The 18,148-nt window shown below is 55.6% G+C and overlaps 1 protein-coding gene across 3 annotated transcripts in view; it reads right to left on the bottom strand.

The window, feature by feature from the left end:
• MLPH (melanophilin) overlaps positions 1–15,484 on the bottom strand; it is a 43,536-nt gene extending 28,052 nt beyond the window's left edge. For 2 of the 3 annotated variants that reach the window (XM_023257818.2, XM_023257819.2), the window contains exons 1-2: positions 15,247–15,484; positions 11,115–11,245 (exon numbers count right to left, since the gene is read on the bottom strand). In XM_023257818.2, the coding sequence (XP_023113586.2) occupies positions 11,115–11,224 (110 nt within the window). In that variant the 5' untranslated portion in view covers positions 11,225–11,245; positions 15,247–15,484. 3 annotated transcript variants of the gene reach the window in all.
• Between the last annotated feature and the right edge of the window lie 2,664 nt (positions 15,485–18,148).

Here is an 18,148-nt window from a genome sequence, read left to right as displayed (position 1 = left end):
CACTTCGCCGATTTCCCTCTCCCCACTCTCCGTTCAAACACTCTGGAAGACAGGCACACACACGAAACTCTTGTGTCAGCTTGGAAAACCAAGAGAGCATGGCCGAGCGCTGGTGGCATCCAGGGTGGGTGATGTCATCCACCGACCACGGTCCAGACACAGCTGCGTCGACAAGGTAGACTTTGCCTCACAGAGACAAGTACAGGCACCTGAAGCCAGGAGGGGAGGGCCGACCCTCCTCCACTTCCACTTGGACTGTATCTGCATCAGTCAGAAAATCTAGAGGCCACCCTGTGTCCCTCTCCTACTGACTGCCCGTCATTCTCTATCCAGGCAGAACTACCTCCCAGCACGGCAGGAAGAAAGATGAGGACATGTGAGGCACCGTGCGTCCCAGGATGCAAAGTCCCCTGAAATAAGAGCCCCAGGGGTGGTGGCTGGAGACAGACAGTGCCAACTATGGGGGAAGGGACAATCATACTCTGCCTCAGATTCTCTAAAACATAACTTCTCTTCTTCATAGCTGGACAGCAGGAAAGGAGAGAAGGGGAGAGCCCATGCTGGTCCAGCACAGTGACCCCAGATGGCTCCTGCCGGCTGCAGGGCAATCACCCTGACCTGGAGCTGCACAGGGAGGAGGTGGGCAGGGCCAGGCCATCGCACACAGGATGCTCATTGCAAACACGGGGTTGACCAGATGTCCCTCCACTGTGGGTGCCTCGGCAGACGTAAGTCTAAGTCACCGTCAGGAAGAAAAGACACCCTGAGTGCGACTGTCGGAAACAGAAGACAACTTGAAACAAGTGTGTTTGGCACGTTCACTGGGATTGAGAGAGAGGAGGGGATAAAGAAGGAACCAGGCTGAGATGGAAAGACCACAGGCTGTGTTCACCGAGGTGGGGAAGAGACGGCCAAAATAAAGATGGGAAGGAATGAAGACGGACAGGGGGGAGGAAGACGGACAGAATTACCACCGGAGCTTACGAAGCCCAAAGATTTCGACCGGTGGCCCTCAAGGCGGGGTCCGGGAGCCTCTGGAAGTACCCAAGACCCTTTCAAAGGGTTCACAAGGCCAAAATTATTTTAGTAATGATGCTGAAATGCTATTCCTCTTGTTTGCTCTCTGACGCCTGCAGTGGCGGCAGAAAAGCAATGATGGCCAAACAGCTAGGACCTCAGCATGAGTCAAGGCAGAGGGACAAACTGTACAAATTGCCATTCCAGTCTTTGTCACAGAAGTAGAGGAGAGCATGTCTTTGATGAAGTGTGTCCTGATGAAAGGCAGGTGCTCGATGCTACAATGACAGGTATTCAACTAATTACACCTTGACCCTTGAGCACGTGTCTTTTTAATATTCTGCATGAATGGAGAGACGGGACGCACACACAGGAAGCGTTTCTGCTACATCCTGAAACACCACCAAGGTCCTGATGAGGGGAAGCAGGCACTCGCCGGGCTTCCGACGGGAGCTAGAAGCTTTTTTCACGGGACATCACTTTTACTTAAAAGAACAACTGAAAGAGAAACTATTCTGACTTGGGCGTTCGCCAGACATCGTCTTAGGAATGAACAGAGGGAGCCCGTCACCTCGAGGAAACAAGTGACAGTCTTTGTGGCCAATGACAAAATTCAAGCTTTCAAGCACAAAGAAGGATCTTGGGAGATTTATGTCTGCCGCCATGAGTTTGATGGTGGCCAACGCTAATGTTTATTTATTTATTTATTTTTGCTAATGTTTTTTCAGAGGTTGCTGATGACATCAGTGGTGACGGAGTCAATGTGATTCCTTTGGGTATATAATGAGATGTGTCACCAGAAGCTGCATACTGCGCAGGAAAACTACACGTGGATAAAAGATTCACTTTGAGTGCAAGACAGACCAATGGATTTTAATGTAAAAGGGAGGGAAAAGTTCACTGATATGGTTTCAGATTCCACCGTGCAACCTCCTTTCAGAAATTACGAGTTGTGGGGCTCCTGGGTGGCTCAGTCAGTTGAGCGTCCGACTTCGGCTCAGGTCATCGTCTCGTGGTTCACGGGTTCGAGGCCCGTGTCGGGCTCTGTGCTGACAGCTTAGACCCTGGAACCTGCTTCTGATTCTGTGTCTCCCTCTCTTTCTGCCCCTCTGCTATTCTCTCTCTCAAAAATAAATAAACCTTAAAATTTTTTTTTTTAAATTACCCATTTGTTGTGTTTCCATGTAGAATCAAAACACAATGTTCATAATCATCTGGCTATTGAAACACCCCTCTTTTTTCCAACTCTACATTTGGAGGAGGCCAGATTTTCTTCAAATTCCTCAGCCAAGACAACATTCTACAATGCACTGAAAACAGAAGCAGATATGAGAATCCAACCATCTCCTTTTACACCAGACACTGAAGGGATTTCCAAAAATATAGAACATGCCAGGGGCACCTGGGTGGCTCAGTCGGTTGAGCGTCCGACTTCGGCTCAGGTCATGATCTCACGGCTGGTGGGTTCGAGCCCCACACTGGGCTCCGTGCTGACAGCTCAGAGCCTGGAGCCTGTTTCAGATTCTGTGTCTCCCTCTTTCTCTGCCCCTCTCCCACTCGTGCTCTGTCTCTCTCTCTCTCTCTCTCAAAAAATAAACATTAAAAAAAATTTTTAAAATATAGAACGTGCCAGACTTCTCATTTGCTATGGAAAAAGTTACTGTTCATAAAAAATGTTATTTATGTTAACACATACGGGGTTTACTGTTGTTATTTAAGCGAATGAATGAATATTTTTTAAATGTCTGGTTTCAATTTCTGATAGGGTAAATATTGACATGAATAACCCACATGAACAGAAGCTCTTGGGGGTTTCTCTATAATTTAAGAATGTAAAGGGGACCCTGAGGCCAAAGTACTTGAGAACGGCGGACTTGGAAGCAAGTTTGCTGCCCCAGACGCAGAGAAAAGGGCTAAAGGGACGGGAACGAGGAGGAGGAGGGCAGAGGTGGAAACAGGGATGGATGGAGGAGGAGATTAGCAGAGGGGTGTCTGGGGACCAGAAGCCCACAGCCTACTTCCAGCCCCCTCTGAGACACCAACATCAAATGCTCTCTGCAAGACAGGCTGAGGGTCCTCTGAGGACAAGGTGGAGGGGGGGGTCTGGTGCAAGGAAAGCCCTTTCAAGACAGGGCAGGGAAGGGAAGTCCCCTCTTGGCAATGACCGGGCATGGAAGGGAGAAGGGCTGGAGGTGACGCAAAGAGGTCAGCACTATCTGTCCTTGCTCTCCTCCTCTCGGGGGGAGTCCGGAGGGGAGTGTGGTGGAAATGTGTGAGTACCGGGGACAGCCAGGACCCAGGGGCTGGTGGTGCGCCCTCCAGGTCCGCTAGGGAGGAGCACACTGTGGCCACAGCACCAACGTCCCACAGCAGCCACTAAAAGAGGGATGGGCTCGGACCAGTGCTCTGCTCTCTGCCTCTTGGGCCGGGCGGTCCTTAGCCTGTGTCCCTGCAGGGTGGCATGAGGTGCTGAGGGACCAGGGGACTGGCAGTCTGGGGGCGGGGGCGGAGAGGGGTTGATGGCTGGGATCGGGGATCTCAGCAGCGGGTGCCAGCTGTGCCCGACGCTGGGACAATTCACACACGAGTGATGGTCCTGATCCTGGAAGCAGACCTGACCCTCCACTCCGTCACAGGGACCAGCAAGGAGCCAGGAGACAGTGGGCGGAGTCGAGACCCCAGCAGCGCTGTCACCCTGGGGGCCAGGAGCCGCTCCCCCCACACCCACCGCTGCCCTGGCCACAAGCAGGGGCTGTGGGGATGCGGGACTCGGAAGGAGAAGACTGAGCCGCGAAGAGTCCGTCCGTGTAAGTGAGCAGAGTCTCGGAAACTGGAAACCGACAGGCTGAAGCCATCTCCTGCCCCAGCGGTGGGGACTCACGGGCAATCTTGGACGGGTACTAAACGGACTGCTTTTCTGGGCACGGCTTGGTTGTCTGTGAGTCCTGACCAAGCTGCGGAGACAGTGATCACTGGAAGAACACGCAAGTCTCCCGGCCAGGAGACAAGGAGGATCCGGGCCTTCAGGTCAGGAGTTGCTGGCCTGTAGACCACACAGGGGCAGGTTGCCGGCACCGCTCGGTTCCTACAAAGCGGGTTCGCTCTCGGGGAACGTGGGCGGGCTGGCAGGTGGCTTCTCTGCAAGGCCGAGAGAGAGAGAGAGAGAGAGAGAGAGAGAGCGAGCTAGCAGCAATGGGCCAGCTTCCTGTTGCTGCTGTCGCAAATTCCCACACATCTCGTGGCTTAAAATAACACCTTCTCTTCATTTGATGGCTCCGAAGGTCAGAAGCCTGACGTGGGTGTCACTGGGCCCAAATCAGGCTGTTGGCAGCACGGAATCCTTCCGGGAGGCCCTGGGGGAGAATCTGTTCTTGTGCTCTTTCCAGCGTCCAGAGGGCACGTCGCGGGCCCGCGGCCCCGTCCTCCACCTTCAGAGCCCGTGTGGCAGGGGGGCTCCTCCCCACGGCGGAGCATCTGGCTCTTGTGCTGTCCTGCCTCCCTTCCTTCCACCTGCCGGCCCCCTTCTGATCACCCTGGGCCATGCGGGTCATCCAGGACCGTCTCCCCAGGTCCAGGCCAGCTGATTAGAGGCCTTAATGGCCTCTGCAACCTAATCTTCCTTTGGCACCCGGCCGGACACGCTCACGGATTCGGGGGATCAGCACGTGGGCGTCTTTGGCGGGGGAGGGCGTTATCCCACCAAAATTCCAAAGGGGAAGTGTGAGCAGAGGTCTCCCTCCCGGCTGAGAGATTCCCGATCGCCAGTTCCACGGGCCACGCCTCTCCGGAGAACGTAACCTGCAGACGTGCCCCCCACGGAGAGACGGGTCCCAGGGGTGACCCTAAGAATGGGGCGTGGGGGCCCGAAGGCACCATTGAGTCGCAGACTCAAGAGGCGAAATTCTTGAAGGTGTGGCGCCCAAACGCAGCGTGACCGTCCCACACAACTGAGGAAAGAGACCGTATTGTGCAACGGTAACTAAAGAACGGATACGGGGCTCTAAAGTCCCGATTATGGGAAGGGGTATCGGGAATGATAGGGAACGAGAACAGAAACTTGCTAACGTCCCGTGCAGTCCTTGGAAGAGAGCGGCCACAGGACGACCAACAGGACGAGGAGGAAATCCTTGCGGCTGCGTGAGCCACGGGCCCCGAGTGTCACGTCATGGGAGTCTCGGCAGTGGTCTCGGTCGGTCTGGGGTGCCAGGGGGCCCGGCTGGGGGCACACTTCACGTTCCTTCGTGGCAGTATCTCCAAAGCGAGCCACGAAAGCTCACGTCTCACGCAGGGAGAACTTTCAGAGAGGATCTCAGGAGCCCTGGTCTGTTTGCGGAAACAGCAATCCACAACCCCACCTGTTTGCCTTCCTGGGGAACGTTCGCAGGCCTAATATTTGATTTTCGGGCTGTGCCCTTTGAAACAGGGTGTTCTATTTAGGTAAGCTCTGTCCTCGCCCAGGGGCATGAGTCACTGTGCTGAGCACTCTTGTGCCCCCAGGGCTTTCGGATTACCCAACCCTTCCCACCCCGGACACAGCTGCGAGGCCACTCCGGGCGGATCTGCGGGAAGGTCCTCATAGGAGCACAGCAGACAGCAGGCTCTCCGGCAGGGAGTGCGGGCTCCGGATGCCACACGCAGGCTCGCCATCCTCTCCCCTGCGCGCATCCGTGGGGTCCAGGACGCGCGTGTCCACAGGACTGGCTCTTCCCCAGATGGAGCGAGCCAAAGAGCGGGGCCACTATCTGGAGGTTTACTACTCTGTACTGATGCGACATCAAAAAATAACGTGTATCTTTCCTGTAGCTAATGTTCTCAACACCGGAGTAACGAGAACAAACGGCGAACACGAAGAGGACTGATGGTACAGACCGACACCCAGCAAGACGTCCCCTCCCCCCGATATTCCCATGGCTAAAGATTCCCGGACATTCTTCACAGCCGGGAGACCTGGCCCATTCCCAGTGTCCTCCCCTGCGAACGGGGATAATAGTAAGAGCCGCATGGCAGGCTTGTCCGGGGAGTAACCGATGTAACTCAGTGCACATTCATAATGATCCGTGCGCAAAGACAGCTTTTGAGTCCTTCCGTGGTCAGGTACTGTGCTGGGCGCTAGTGACAAAATAGAGCCCTCCCTGGGCTGAGACGTGGGTGGGGAGGCCAACTCTAACTCAACAAGTACGTGACTCATATGGATTCAGACCGGCCCTAAGTGCTGTGGAGGGAGATCCAGGAGGCTACGCAGAAAGAGGTGGCACTGGGCGGGTGGTGGCTATTTTAGAAAGGGCAATCCAGGGAGGCCTCTCTGAGGAGGTGACATCGGAGAAGGGATGTGAGGGAGGCAGCAATAGGAGGAAAGGAGCTTCCTGGGGGCCAGAGAGAGAAAGCCGACAGGGCAGGGAGGGCGGAGGGGAGACGTCCAGCAGAGGTAGTGTGGCATGAACTGGGTTGGCTGTGTGGCTGGTGAGCCACAGCTGGGATTGATCTTGAGGGCTGAGCCAACAGGGCTTGCTGAGGCACGGAACGTGGGATGAGGGGAAGGAGCCAACCGTGATCCCTGGGCACCAGACCTCAGCAACCAGGCTGTTTCCGAGATGGGGAAGTGGGGGCCTTGGGTGAATCGAGACCTGCCTTAGGCACGCTGGATTAGAGATGCTGGTTAGACCCCTGGCCAAGGTGCCAAGGAATAGCTGATGGCTATCCTTTGGGGGATATTTTTATCGTGTTAAGAAAGAATTTTTATTTCCACTTTACTAATTAAAAAAAAAAAATGATCGGAAAGAGCACACTACCAAACACTCCTCGGTGACACTGAGATAATTCTAAGTTTTGTCTCCGTGACAGTCATGAAGGCTCACGGCCCAAGCCCTGCCCCAGGTAGCAGACTTAGCGTAAGGGGGGCCGTTGTCTCACACGAGCGTCCGCCATGTTTGAAGGCTCAAAGTTCATCCACAGGAAGACACACATCCTCGTTACAGCCCAACGCTCAGGACTCGATGGTAGGAAACAGGTAGTATGTGAAATCTATCCTAAAGCACCTTTCTGATGCCAATGGCGTGAACACCCTGATTTTGTATATCTTTGAATTTCCCACTCTTTGGGGTGCAGCAGCACATCCTGAAGGGAAGCCAGGAATAACAGGCCACCCTCACCCTGTATGGTAAACATGGCCCTCCCCAGTCCCTGGTCCCACACGCCACCCTCAGGGGGCGACTTCTGTGTGCCTGCGGCTAAGTCAAAGATGGCGTGGCCTCCACCTTCCTTCTAGTCGATTCTGAGGGAAGCCATCTGTGTCGTCTATTTGGAAGGCCACCTCAGGAGCTTCGGGCTGAGGCAGCGGCCAAAGTCCTTCACCCCTTGCCTCTCACAGCTGGGACGGGCTCTGTCTTCCCCACGGGGCTGTGAGTGTCCTCACCACAGGCTGGGGAGGGTCAGGCCCAGCGAGAGACCAGGGGCTTCAGTGTTTGGGGGACACTCTACTACCTGTGGGTGTTACTGAAACCAGTCTCACAGCCACGTGGACTTCGTCCTCCCCATATCGGGGATCTTCAGCCAGGCCCTGCCCCAGCATCCTCTACAACGGGTTGGTACTCCCACGTCTGGGGACAGGTCTGCACACGTTTCCATTAACTTGTAAATATCGAAAGAAATATTCTTGCTGTTGTCTTCAAATTGGTCTATTCGGTGGACTGCTTGTTTAGCAAAGCGCCCCTTGGCAGGTCTGCTCCTGGGGAATCAGGCCCACACACTGTGCCCACCTGAGGCACATTCAGGGCAGGAGAATTCTTTCCCTTTAGCGAACATGCCTGTTTCTTGGTTTCATAATTCTTCCCCCATGAGCTCTGTTCTGTCAGCCCCTGTGGCGGGTTCCTCCAGCTCTGCCGTCCGTCCAGCCGGCATCTCTTTGGGAGAATGGCAAAGACATCAGAAACCCATCTGAGCGACCCCCGAGCTGCCACCCACCTGGTGGTCATTGGAGGACTGGTTTCTCAGCTCGGCCCACGACTGATTCACAGATCAGAGAACGGGAGTGAGGCATGTTAGCTAACGGCTCTGTAGAACGAGTCCCGGCGTCGGGAACCCAGAGTGTTTACGCTGTGCTGCTTGTAGCATTTCTAAGCAGAATTGCCCGTCTGGACAGAACTCGAACCCATGGGTTCTGACCTCATGGTGCTCATCACGTCTACCTGCCTCGAGACCTCACGCCTGGGTCCTGCGGCACCCCGGGGTCAGGGGACACTGGAGGAAAGGTTCCTCACGGACAGAAGCAGATTTACTCTTTGTGGCATGTTTAACAATGCTGTGAACATCCTGCTTTTGCATTAACATCCTAATTTTGTATTTGAGGCAAAACCATCAAATGTGATAAGAAATGTAAAAACCCTTCCCTCCCTGCACCCCCTGAAACGACTCTTTACTTCCCAAACGTGATCACCTGCTAGATCCGGCCATGGTAGTGCCATTTGGGCGTCCCTGCCCTTGACCTAATGTTACTTGGACACAAACTTTCCACACCGCTGCATGCTTGCATTTCTGGGAGAGACACAACCTCCCGCTGCATTAACGTTCCCCGTACAACCTCTCCCTGTCTGATGTCTGATGAGGGATGTTTAAGAAGCCCGTCCCCAACCACAAGGCAGACGGAGTAGACACGGCAGAACGGGCCAGTCCCCCAACACGCCCTGCCTCCCACTCCCCACCCTGGCCCTTTCTGAGCAGACGGCTTTGGGCACCTCCTGACGAGGAGACAGGAGGTTGCCCTGACCATAACTGGCCCGGGGACCTGGCCTGAGCTACAGGCTGTGCGCCGGAGAGGGGGTGACACAGCCCACATCCTTGTAGGAGCCTTCTGGTTCCGACAGTGTGGAGAGGTCCCCGGGCCCGTTTCCTCTTTGCAATGTGAAATGACCAAAGGAGTAGGAAGATAAGGAAGGACGGATGTCAGAAGGGACTCACCTTTGTGCAAGAAACAGGGATTTCTGCAAAACCCACCTCAGCCGTCTAGATGAAGGAGGAGCTGCCCAGCTCATGGGTCTCTGGGAAAGGGGGTGCCTCTTGAGACCTGGCCTGCAGGGTCCTCCCTCTGCTCCCTGGGGAGCTGGGCTCCCCTCCTGTCCCATTTATCTGTGTTTCTGTACACATTTAAAATAAAAGTTGCCAACAGCTGAGCTGCCTGGAGGCAGCGTTTGGTCCCTCCCCGGGGAAGAGGGTGCTGTGAACGGGAAAGGCTGGGCCGGTTTTGCTGGCATAGGCATCGAGGGCCTCGGCAGAGCCAGGCGGCCGGGCTGGGGCAGGTGGGTGCAAAGCTCTGACCCCTGCTTGGTACCTGGAAGTCGGGTCAGGTCAAGGCTGGCCATGGGCCCCGGTGTCAGGTCTCATGTGGGTGGGTGAGCGGCTGACAATCCCTGGAGGCCAGCAGGGTGGAAGTGTCTTAGCGACAAAAGCCCAGGGGGTGACCCGGGAGCCCAGGGCAGGATGGGGGGCAGGGGGCTGCACAGAGAAACAGCTGGAAGCCTGGGCAGCACTGACCCGGACCCCTCCCCACAGACCCTGGGGGCGCCGATCAGAAACACGCTTGTTTCTGTTTGTGCCTTGTCTGTTTCTCGTGGCCTTTGTCCCGTGTCCGGACCTAGAGTTCCTCCCAGCCCCGGTCTGTCTCTGTCATCTCGGGGGCCCTGCCTTCCTCTCTGGATCCCCTCCTGCGGGGTCTCCTCCTGTCTGGTGCCTAAACACCGGGGGCAGCTGAATAATGCTTCTCCCGCATGAAAAATGTCACGTTCCTGGTTCCCGGGTGTAAACAATGTCACCTCACATGGCAAAAGAGGCCATGCCAAGTTAAGGATCTTAGGCGGGAGGTTACCCTGGATTACCTGGGTGGGCCCTGTGTCGTCACGGGTCTGTATAAGGGACAGAGGGAGAAGGGGAGGAGAGCAGAGTCGGGGGCTGTGGAAGACGCCGTGATGAAGGTCCTGAAGACAGGCAGGGCTGGGGGGAGGGGGCTCGGGAAGCCGGAAAAGGCAAGGACACAGACTCTCCCCTGGAGCTTCTAGAAGGAACGCAAAGCCGCCGACACCTTGACTGGAAGACTTCTGGCCTCCAGAACCGCGGGACATTTGTGCATTTGAAGCCACTAGACTTGTGGCGACTGTAGCGGCCCCAGGAAACGGATTGAATATCATCTACCAGTGACAATGCCACCGTCCCTTCCGGGCTCGCGGCCAGCACCCGTGGAGCCCTCTTGTCCGCCGGGCATCCGACAGGCAACCTAACCCCCGTGTCCGAACCCTCTCCTGGTTTCCCCCAGACCTGCTCCACCTCGCTGCACCTTCCGGGTCACTCAGGCCACAAGTCGCCCTCGTCACCCCCACTTGCAGTCGTGGGCAGACTGGCTGGTTCTGCCCTCCCGGTACATTTGGCCGGCACGCTTGGACAGCACAGAGCCCGGGGGCCCACAGCTCGCAGGGCAGAAGCCGGCTCTCGTTGCGGCCTTGCCCCTGCCTGCGCTGCTCTCTCAGACACGTTCTTGCTCCCCCCTCGCCAGGAGTCCTTGCCCCCGTGTCCCCTCGACAGGCCTTTCAGCCACACGGACACCAGGAAAGTCTCGTAAGCGAGCACACAGCACAGCTAAGCCTTAGAGGTGGGGGAGGAGTAGATAATGGCAGATGGTGTTGGCTCAGTCCATGGCCACCCATTGGGGGATGGGGTCCCCCCCCAACACACTGGAAAGAGAGACAAACTCAGTCTCGATGCTAAAACCCCTCCAGCCTGACATCCGGGTGTTTCCGTATTTTATCACCTTCACCTCGCCCTGCCACGGTTGAAGCATCTCCTGGCTCAGGAGACGGGACCCGAAGCTGGACCAGGATGAACTAAAAGTATTCAGGGCACAGTGGGACGCACCGGAATGCAGGCTGGGGAGTCGGATCCCCTCACTTTAATTATGAGGAAACTGAGCCCAGACAGCAGGACGTTTCCCAGCGTCCGGCTTCCCATCCGGTGTCCTGCCCCCCGAGCATCCTGCTGTCTGCTCACCCCCAGCGTCCGGGGAGCCCCCCCTTCCAGGGGACACCGGAGGGACGGGCTCGGCCTCATACACTCACCCCAGCCTTTCCTCTTCTTTCCTTCTCAGATCAAAGTCCCGCTGAACCACTTCCCAGATGTGCTTGGCCTCGTCGTCCGTGAGCTTGGAAAGATCCAGTTTTTTCCCCATCTCTGCCTGTCAGGATCACACCTGGAATAAGACAGGATAGAAATGGACTCTGAGTTGTTTCACAGGGGGTTAATTATGACACGTGACCATCACCCAGGCAGCATCTAAAATGAAAATTTCCTCAGAGGTCCTATGGCGCTCAACTAAAATATTCCCTGACTTGTGCCTTAAATTGGTGAAAAATAATTTACTAATTAAAAAAATGTTTTAACGTTTACTCATTTTTGAGAGACAGAGCGCAAGCGGAGAGGAGGACGGAGAGGGGGACGGAGAGGGGGACGGAGAGGGAGACACAGAATCCGAAGCAGGCTCCAGGCTCCGAGCTGTCAGCACAGAGCCCGATGCGGGGCTCGAACTCGTGAATCGCGAGAACATGACCTGAGCTGAAGTCAGACACTCAACCAACGGAGCCACCCAGGCACCCCAATTTCTTAAAATTTTTTTTGCACCAAACCCTCAGTACTTCCACCCTCAAGCACAATGCTGGCTGTGAATGGTGCATCCAGAAGTCGCCCTGATATGCCAGAGTCATTCAGACTATATTCACTTATGGTTGAATTTAGATTTTGGACAAGAAAACGTGAAAACAAAATTCACTGCTGTTTCCCTAGAACCCATAGTTTCTGGTTTTTAAAAACCTGGATGAAAAAGTTCTTTTTTGATAGATGACTGAAGTTTATTTTATTTTATTTTTTTTGCCATTTTTGAAAAAAAATTGTATCATAAGAAGCACATTCATTGAAGCTCTGTTTTCAGAGCAGATGAGAGAGCTGTGACTGTCAGCTGACTAGTTCCCACTCTGTCTCCTCTCTGAAGGGACACAATTCCGGGCTTCCTGGAAGACGGCGAGGGGGGAGGCAGCAAAGCAAAACAAAAGGAAACTAGCACCCTTTTCGCACCTAAGTATCTTAGAGCATGGTCAGTGGCCAGTCAGCGGATGGACGGGAGGCCACTACTTAGTCAAGAGTTGCCCCCTCAGCCCCAGAGGCTGGGGACGTGTCTCCCCCAAGCCCCCTTCCCCACCTGTTCCTTCTTTCTGAAGCTTCTTGCTCGTAACGATGGCTTGGTTTCCCAGCTTGGATAGCAAAGATCACCAAGGTCGGGGGGACCAGATGCATGCTGGACCCAGTGGGTCTGGGCACCTGTGGTGAGGGGGGTGCCTGCCGAGGGGGTCAGGCCTCAGGAGCAGCTGAGATGTGAACAGGGGAGACCAGCAGGCAGAGGGTGGCCGGTGGCCCCACCTGCTTCTACAGAAAGTGTGACCTAACACCTTCCAGAACGTGCCAATCATGACCCTGAGTTATTAAGGGAAGTGACCTCTGTTCGCTATGCGGTGTTTACTAAAACCAGAGCTGATGTGATAACAGACTTTGAATAACATACACCCGGCATAGCTAAACCAACAACAGGTGCTTCGCTCCCAGTCCGACGTCACCTGAAAGATTTTACTCTGATGCTTACGTTCAGCTCGGACCCAGCTTCCAGGGGAGCCGGTGGGTGGGGGGGAGAGGGGTACAGGGAGGGGAGGGAAGGAAGACGAAGTCTCAAGTTCAGATTCGCCCGTAGGGAGGCAGTGGCGGGAGGGGGGCAGGGGGTGGATCCCCAGGGGAGCGTGTTCCCAGCATGGCCAGGGATTGAGAGCCAGTGGCCCACGACATGGGTCTTTATCTACTGTGACCGAATCTTCCCATGTAGTGAATTAATGACATGGAGAGGCTTTTCATGCCTTTTGAAAACTATGTTTAAAAAGTTACCTTAAATTGAACGGAGAGTGTATTTGAGTTTAGCGTTTAAAACGCACATCCCACAAGTCCCTGTCGTCCCAAGCACCCGCCCTGGCTTGGCTCCGGCTGGGACACGGATGTGGGCTGTCCCTCAGCCAGACACAGCCACGCCATGGGACCCCTCCCCCCCCCCCCCCCCCCCCCCCCCCCCTGGGCTCATTGGAGGGGATGGCCTTTCAGCCAGCGATCTCCTCTCCCATCACTACACACCATGCTGGCTCACCCCGACCCCGATCTGCTCCCGAAACCCCTCCACCCGCAGCAGTCACGGGGAAGCATGAGGGCAGAAGGCTAACGCAGGGGCGGGGTGGTGGGGGGGACCTCCCAGGGCACGTGTGTTGGGGCGGGCGGATTCCACCAGGCTCCTAGTTCTGTCTCAGAGCCGATCACTCCTGGTCACGAGGTTCCCAAACGAAATGCTTTCAGTTTTGCCCGTCCCACTGCTCGGATTTAATCAGTCTTAATCTCTGAGACCGTTAGCCCTCCCGAACCGGTTCGGAGTGACAGTGGAGAAAAGCCATTAGGGCAAGGAGGTTGACCAGTTGCAAGGACAGCGGAATGGGTCTTATAAAGTGGATACCCCAGATGCAGACCACTGAATTTCGATGGTGTGTCCGTCTCTGTCTGCTAAAGAACTGAGTTCACGTTCTGGCCAAATCAAAGGGAAGTCCGGGCCGGGGTTCCGCCCACACAACACTTGGCTTGACCACCTCTGGGGTCAGCTGCCCTCGGAGCCTTGGAGCACAATGGCGATTGGGAGTGGTCACCCGCCTGAGCGAATAAAACTGGAAAGCAAGTCAAAGGTTCTCGGCAAATGCCCAGCTAACAAAGGCAGGAGTGCTCCCTGACTCACGGTCAAGGCTGAGCTGGTGCGTCTGCTGATAAAGGTGCAGGCACGTTCCTGAGCGCAGGTGGAGGTGCCCACTCGGGGGCCCCGCGTGTTAACCTTGTCTGTCTCTCAGCACCACCCTCACGCTGGCTGGTGTCGTTACTCCCACGGGCAGGACTTGCTGTCCATTTGCAGCCAGCAAAGCCCCAGCCGTCGTCGGCTGCAAAGTGGCGCATTTCCATCCAGAAGCTTCCCCCGACCCCTGCTCAAGGGGCACCAGGCACAAGTTGCCCCAGCAGCAACCGCGCTGGGTGGCACTCTAGCTTTGCCTGCCCACCTGCCCGTCCTCTCTGCTCTCTCAGGTCCCTGGGAAGTCGTTGGCAATCCTCATGTATACCCGGACATGGGTTCTGCATGTCCGGCTGAAGCCTCAGCTCTAGTGTCCACAGCAAGAACAGGTCCCAGGGCGAGGCTGTGGGAGACGACAGGGCCAGGAGCCGGGAGCCGGCTTCCTGTCTCAGTTCAGGCACCAGCTGGCCTCCTCCCTGGGCCTCAGCTCTGTGGGCTCCGCAGCCATGACCGGTGCCTGCCACGGGCTAGTGGGCCTCACCTCCCCCACCACCATTGCAACCTCTCAGAAGGAAAGAAGATTTTTACAAAACACACCACATAGAAAAAGAAAATGTAAAAGCCCGACCCAACTGAAAATGGAGTTTTCAACATCTGCTTAAGGTTAGTAGGAAACCGGGGTCCAAGTCTACGGAGCTCTAGTAGATTTTTATGGGAGGCTGAGCTCAGGCCAGGAGCTAATGTCCCATAGTGGGACCAGGGCCGGCTACACAATGTCCATCACCCACGGACCCTTCCCCACATCTCTGCAGCAGGTGGATGCGTGGTGGGGGTGGGTGAGGAGGGGGGCTGTTGGCAAACAGAAGGTGATTTGGTTGTGATAAAGCTGGGGCTTTGCAGGAGCCCAGAGGAGGCCAGGACCCTTCTCCCATGGCGAAACATCACCCGGCTCTGTGCCCCCAAATCGGCACCACAGTGCAGAGGTCAGTCTTTGATCAGCTAGCCTCGGGCTCCTGGGCATCCAGCCTTGAGTCTCCTGGGCTGACCACAGCCTCAGCCCCACTGGCACGCGGACCCGCGGCAGGGCTCTGGGTGAAACCACTCTTTTGTCCAAAACGGGCTGGCTGAGAACCCAGGCGGGTCTGATCAGGGTGGAAAGGGAGGCCCGGGTTCGGTGGAAACGGAGCGCCCCCCCCCCCCCCATCACTAGCCAGGACAAAGACCTGGGAGCCGCTGGGGGCCGGTGGGGCTGCACACATCACCGCGGACTCTCCCTACACCCAGTCCCCAGTCCTGGGCGCCACACCGGCCTCCACATGCCCCCTTCTGAAGGCACTCACCGGCTCCTTTCTAGGGGTGTGCAGGCCCTGGCCCGGCCCCCGGGGCTGCTCTTTCCGGTCCTGCGAGGGAAAAGAAGGCGACAAGGCAGGGTGTCGGGTCCGGGCACACTGGGGCGAGGCGGTGTAGTCGGGGCCAGGCGGGGCGTTGAGCGCAGGGGGCCAGGCAGGGCGTGGGGCGCCGGGCACGGGGCACCTGACCTGCAAGGGCGGCCGGGCTCGGACCACAGACGGGTGGGGCCCGCCTGGGTCACGAGGGCCGAGCCCCGCCCCGCCCCGCCCAGCTCCGGGTGCGCCTCCGGGTGCCGCGCGAAGGGCGCAGGCGCTGAAGGCGCAGGTGCAGAGGCTCGCCCCCGACTCCGCGCCCCAAGCCACCCTCCGGGACAAAGGTGGCGGCGGGGAGGGGGTTGAGCCCATACCGGGAGTTGCGGCGACTCTGCCGGGGCGACGCGGCTGCGGCGGCCCGGCTCTGGGCGCCACGACCCGCTTCTCTGAACGCGCCCTCGGAGCGCGCGGGACTTTGAACTGCCATCCCAATTCTGCAGGCGAACGCAATTTACTCCGGCTTTACCGGTGGGCGAACTGAGGCTCAGGAAAGAGCCTTACCGAAAGCCACCCCCTAATAAATGGGAATGCCAACTGGTAAGCCGGACCGGGGGCCCTGGGCTTCCTCGCGCGGGTCCTGTGCCTCTGGCCGCCCTCCATCCTGCCCGGCCTCGGGGCGCGGCTGGGCCGGGAAGCCCACAGCGCCAGGAGACCCGCGCGGGGAGCGCACCCGGGGCTGTGCCTACCGAGGACAGTCCCGCTGGTCGCACAGCCGCGGCTGGGGGCGGAGTCAGCAGACGGGGCGCGCAGACCAGACTGAGGTGCCTTCGGAGGACGCAGTGGAGGGGACCCCTCCTCCCAGCTCCCCGCACCCTCCCCGCCAGGACCCCGCGCGCGCGCTCAGGGACGCTTCGAGTTCCGGTTCCAAGCGCCGCCACCAGCCCCGGCCCCCGCCGGTCCTTGGGAACTCGCGGGGACAATTAGGGAAGCTCCCAACTTCCCGCTGTCTTCCGGAGTTGGGCGCATCAGAGCGCTCCCCCCTCCACCGTCTCTCTTATCCTTAAAAAATTCTGAAACGAAAAGTACACCGCCCCCTGCGCCAGGAGGTACCTTTGAAACTCAGTTTCCTTATCTGCAAAATGGGGGTAGGATGAGTAATAGATACAGAATGGATGCAGTTGGGTGGACAGATACTATCGTCTCCATACAGAAGAGGAAACTAAACCTTGTAGGAACACTGGGAAGTCACATTAGGTATGATTCGTAAGGAGTTTTCAGAAGCCACACATTGCGACCCCGGTTAGAGTGGTTGGTTACCTGGCTGGCTGTGCCCACGAAGCACCGCAAGTGAATTTGGGTATTTCAGGCGCTTGGGCTCCGTTAGGATAGGAACCCTCCCCAAACATGATCAACTGGTGTGTGTGGGGGGAGGGGGGGCGTGGGGGGGGGTGCAAACCCTGGAAATAATTGCAACTTATAAGCCAGTTTCCACAGCCCACATGAGCCGGTTCTTACGTTTTTCATTCCCTTACCAAGTATTTTGCTATTTCTTGTAAAGTGAGTAAATCCTTTAAAAGTTGGCATCGGGACTGTGAGTTCCTTAAGGGCAGGAGGGTGTTTTTTTCAATGTTATTTTTTATACTTTATTTTAATGGGTGGGTTTTTAAAAATGCACAGTAGTGATACTTGGTGATACATGATAAAGAGTCGTGGTAAAGGACATAAACGGCATAAAATGAAAAGTCAGATTTGCCCCTGTTTCTGCTCCTGACCCCGCTCCCCAAAGGCAATTATTGCTAATGGTGTCTTGTGTATTGTTCCGGAATTACTGCGGTTGTGGGAAAGGACACAGACTCTGGATCCAACTGCAAGATTGGACCCCCAACTGGGTGTATTCCCTTCTAGCTGTGATGTCCTGGGCATGTTATTCCCCACCCCCCTCGGGGAGCTCACTTCTCCGTTTACATGGTGGGGATAGCAATGGGATCCACATGGTAGGTGGTTCTGAATCAATATACATAAAGCGCTTGGATGACACCTGCCATATGCTGAATATTTGGTAAATATTAACTGCTACTGCTATAGACCCAATTCATTCTTCAAAAAAAATTTTTTTTTAACATTTATTCATTTTTGAGAGACCGAGAAAGACAGAGTACGAGTCGCGGAGGGGCAGAGAGAGACACACACACAGAATCCGAAGCAGGCTCCAGGCTCTGAGCTGTCAGCACAGAGCCCGAGGCGGGGCTTGAACCCACAAACTGTGAGATAATGGCCTGAGCCAAATTTGGGTGCTCAACCGACCGAGCTACCCAGGTGTCCCCCAAATTCATTCTTTTTAATTGTTGCAGAGTATTCATTGCATGAGTTTATCATAATTATTTTATCATTCTCCTATTGATGGACAGCCAATGTTTGATTTTTTGCAATGTAAAAAAATTCTGTCATGTAGATATTGTAGACAATACTTCATATCATTGACATATTTATAATGATACAAAATATTGTACATACATACATATCATGGTACATACATACTTATACCGATATATTTATAGAATAAAATCCTAAAATTGAATCGTGGAGTCAAAGAATGTGTGCAGTGTTTACAAAGAAACTCTAGAATTAAAATATTTTTAATTGTAGAAACAATCTCAAAATTAGAGAAATTTGCAACTATCGCACAAAGATCTCCTCCCCTCCATTTGTGAGTTGATGACATGATTTTTCTTTAGTCTGTATTTTACACAAACAAGGGCAATTTCCTCCCAAACTGGTCTAACCAGCAAAATCGTGATCCATTGCCGTATCTCCTCACGAGAACCCTTCCAAATTTCGCCAGTCGTCTCAATAATATCCT

This window comes from Felis catus, chromosome C1 (assembly GCF_018350175.1).
Source record: "Felis catus isolate Fca126 chromosome C1, F.catus_Fca126_mat1.0, whole genome shotgun sequence".
Classification (NCBI taxonomy): Eukaryota; Metazoa; Chordata; class Mammalia; order Carnivora; family Felidae; genus Felis; species Felis catus.
The sequence above is the reverse complement of the archived record's forward strand: the minus strand, read 5'-3'. Positions and strand labels throughout refer to the sequence as shown.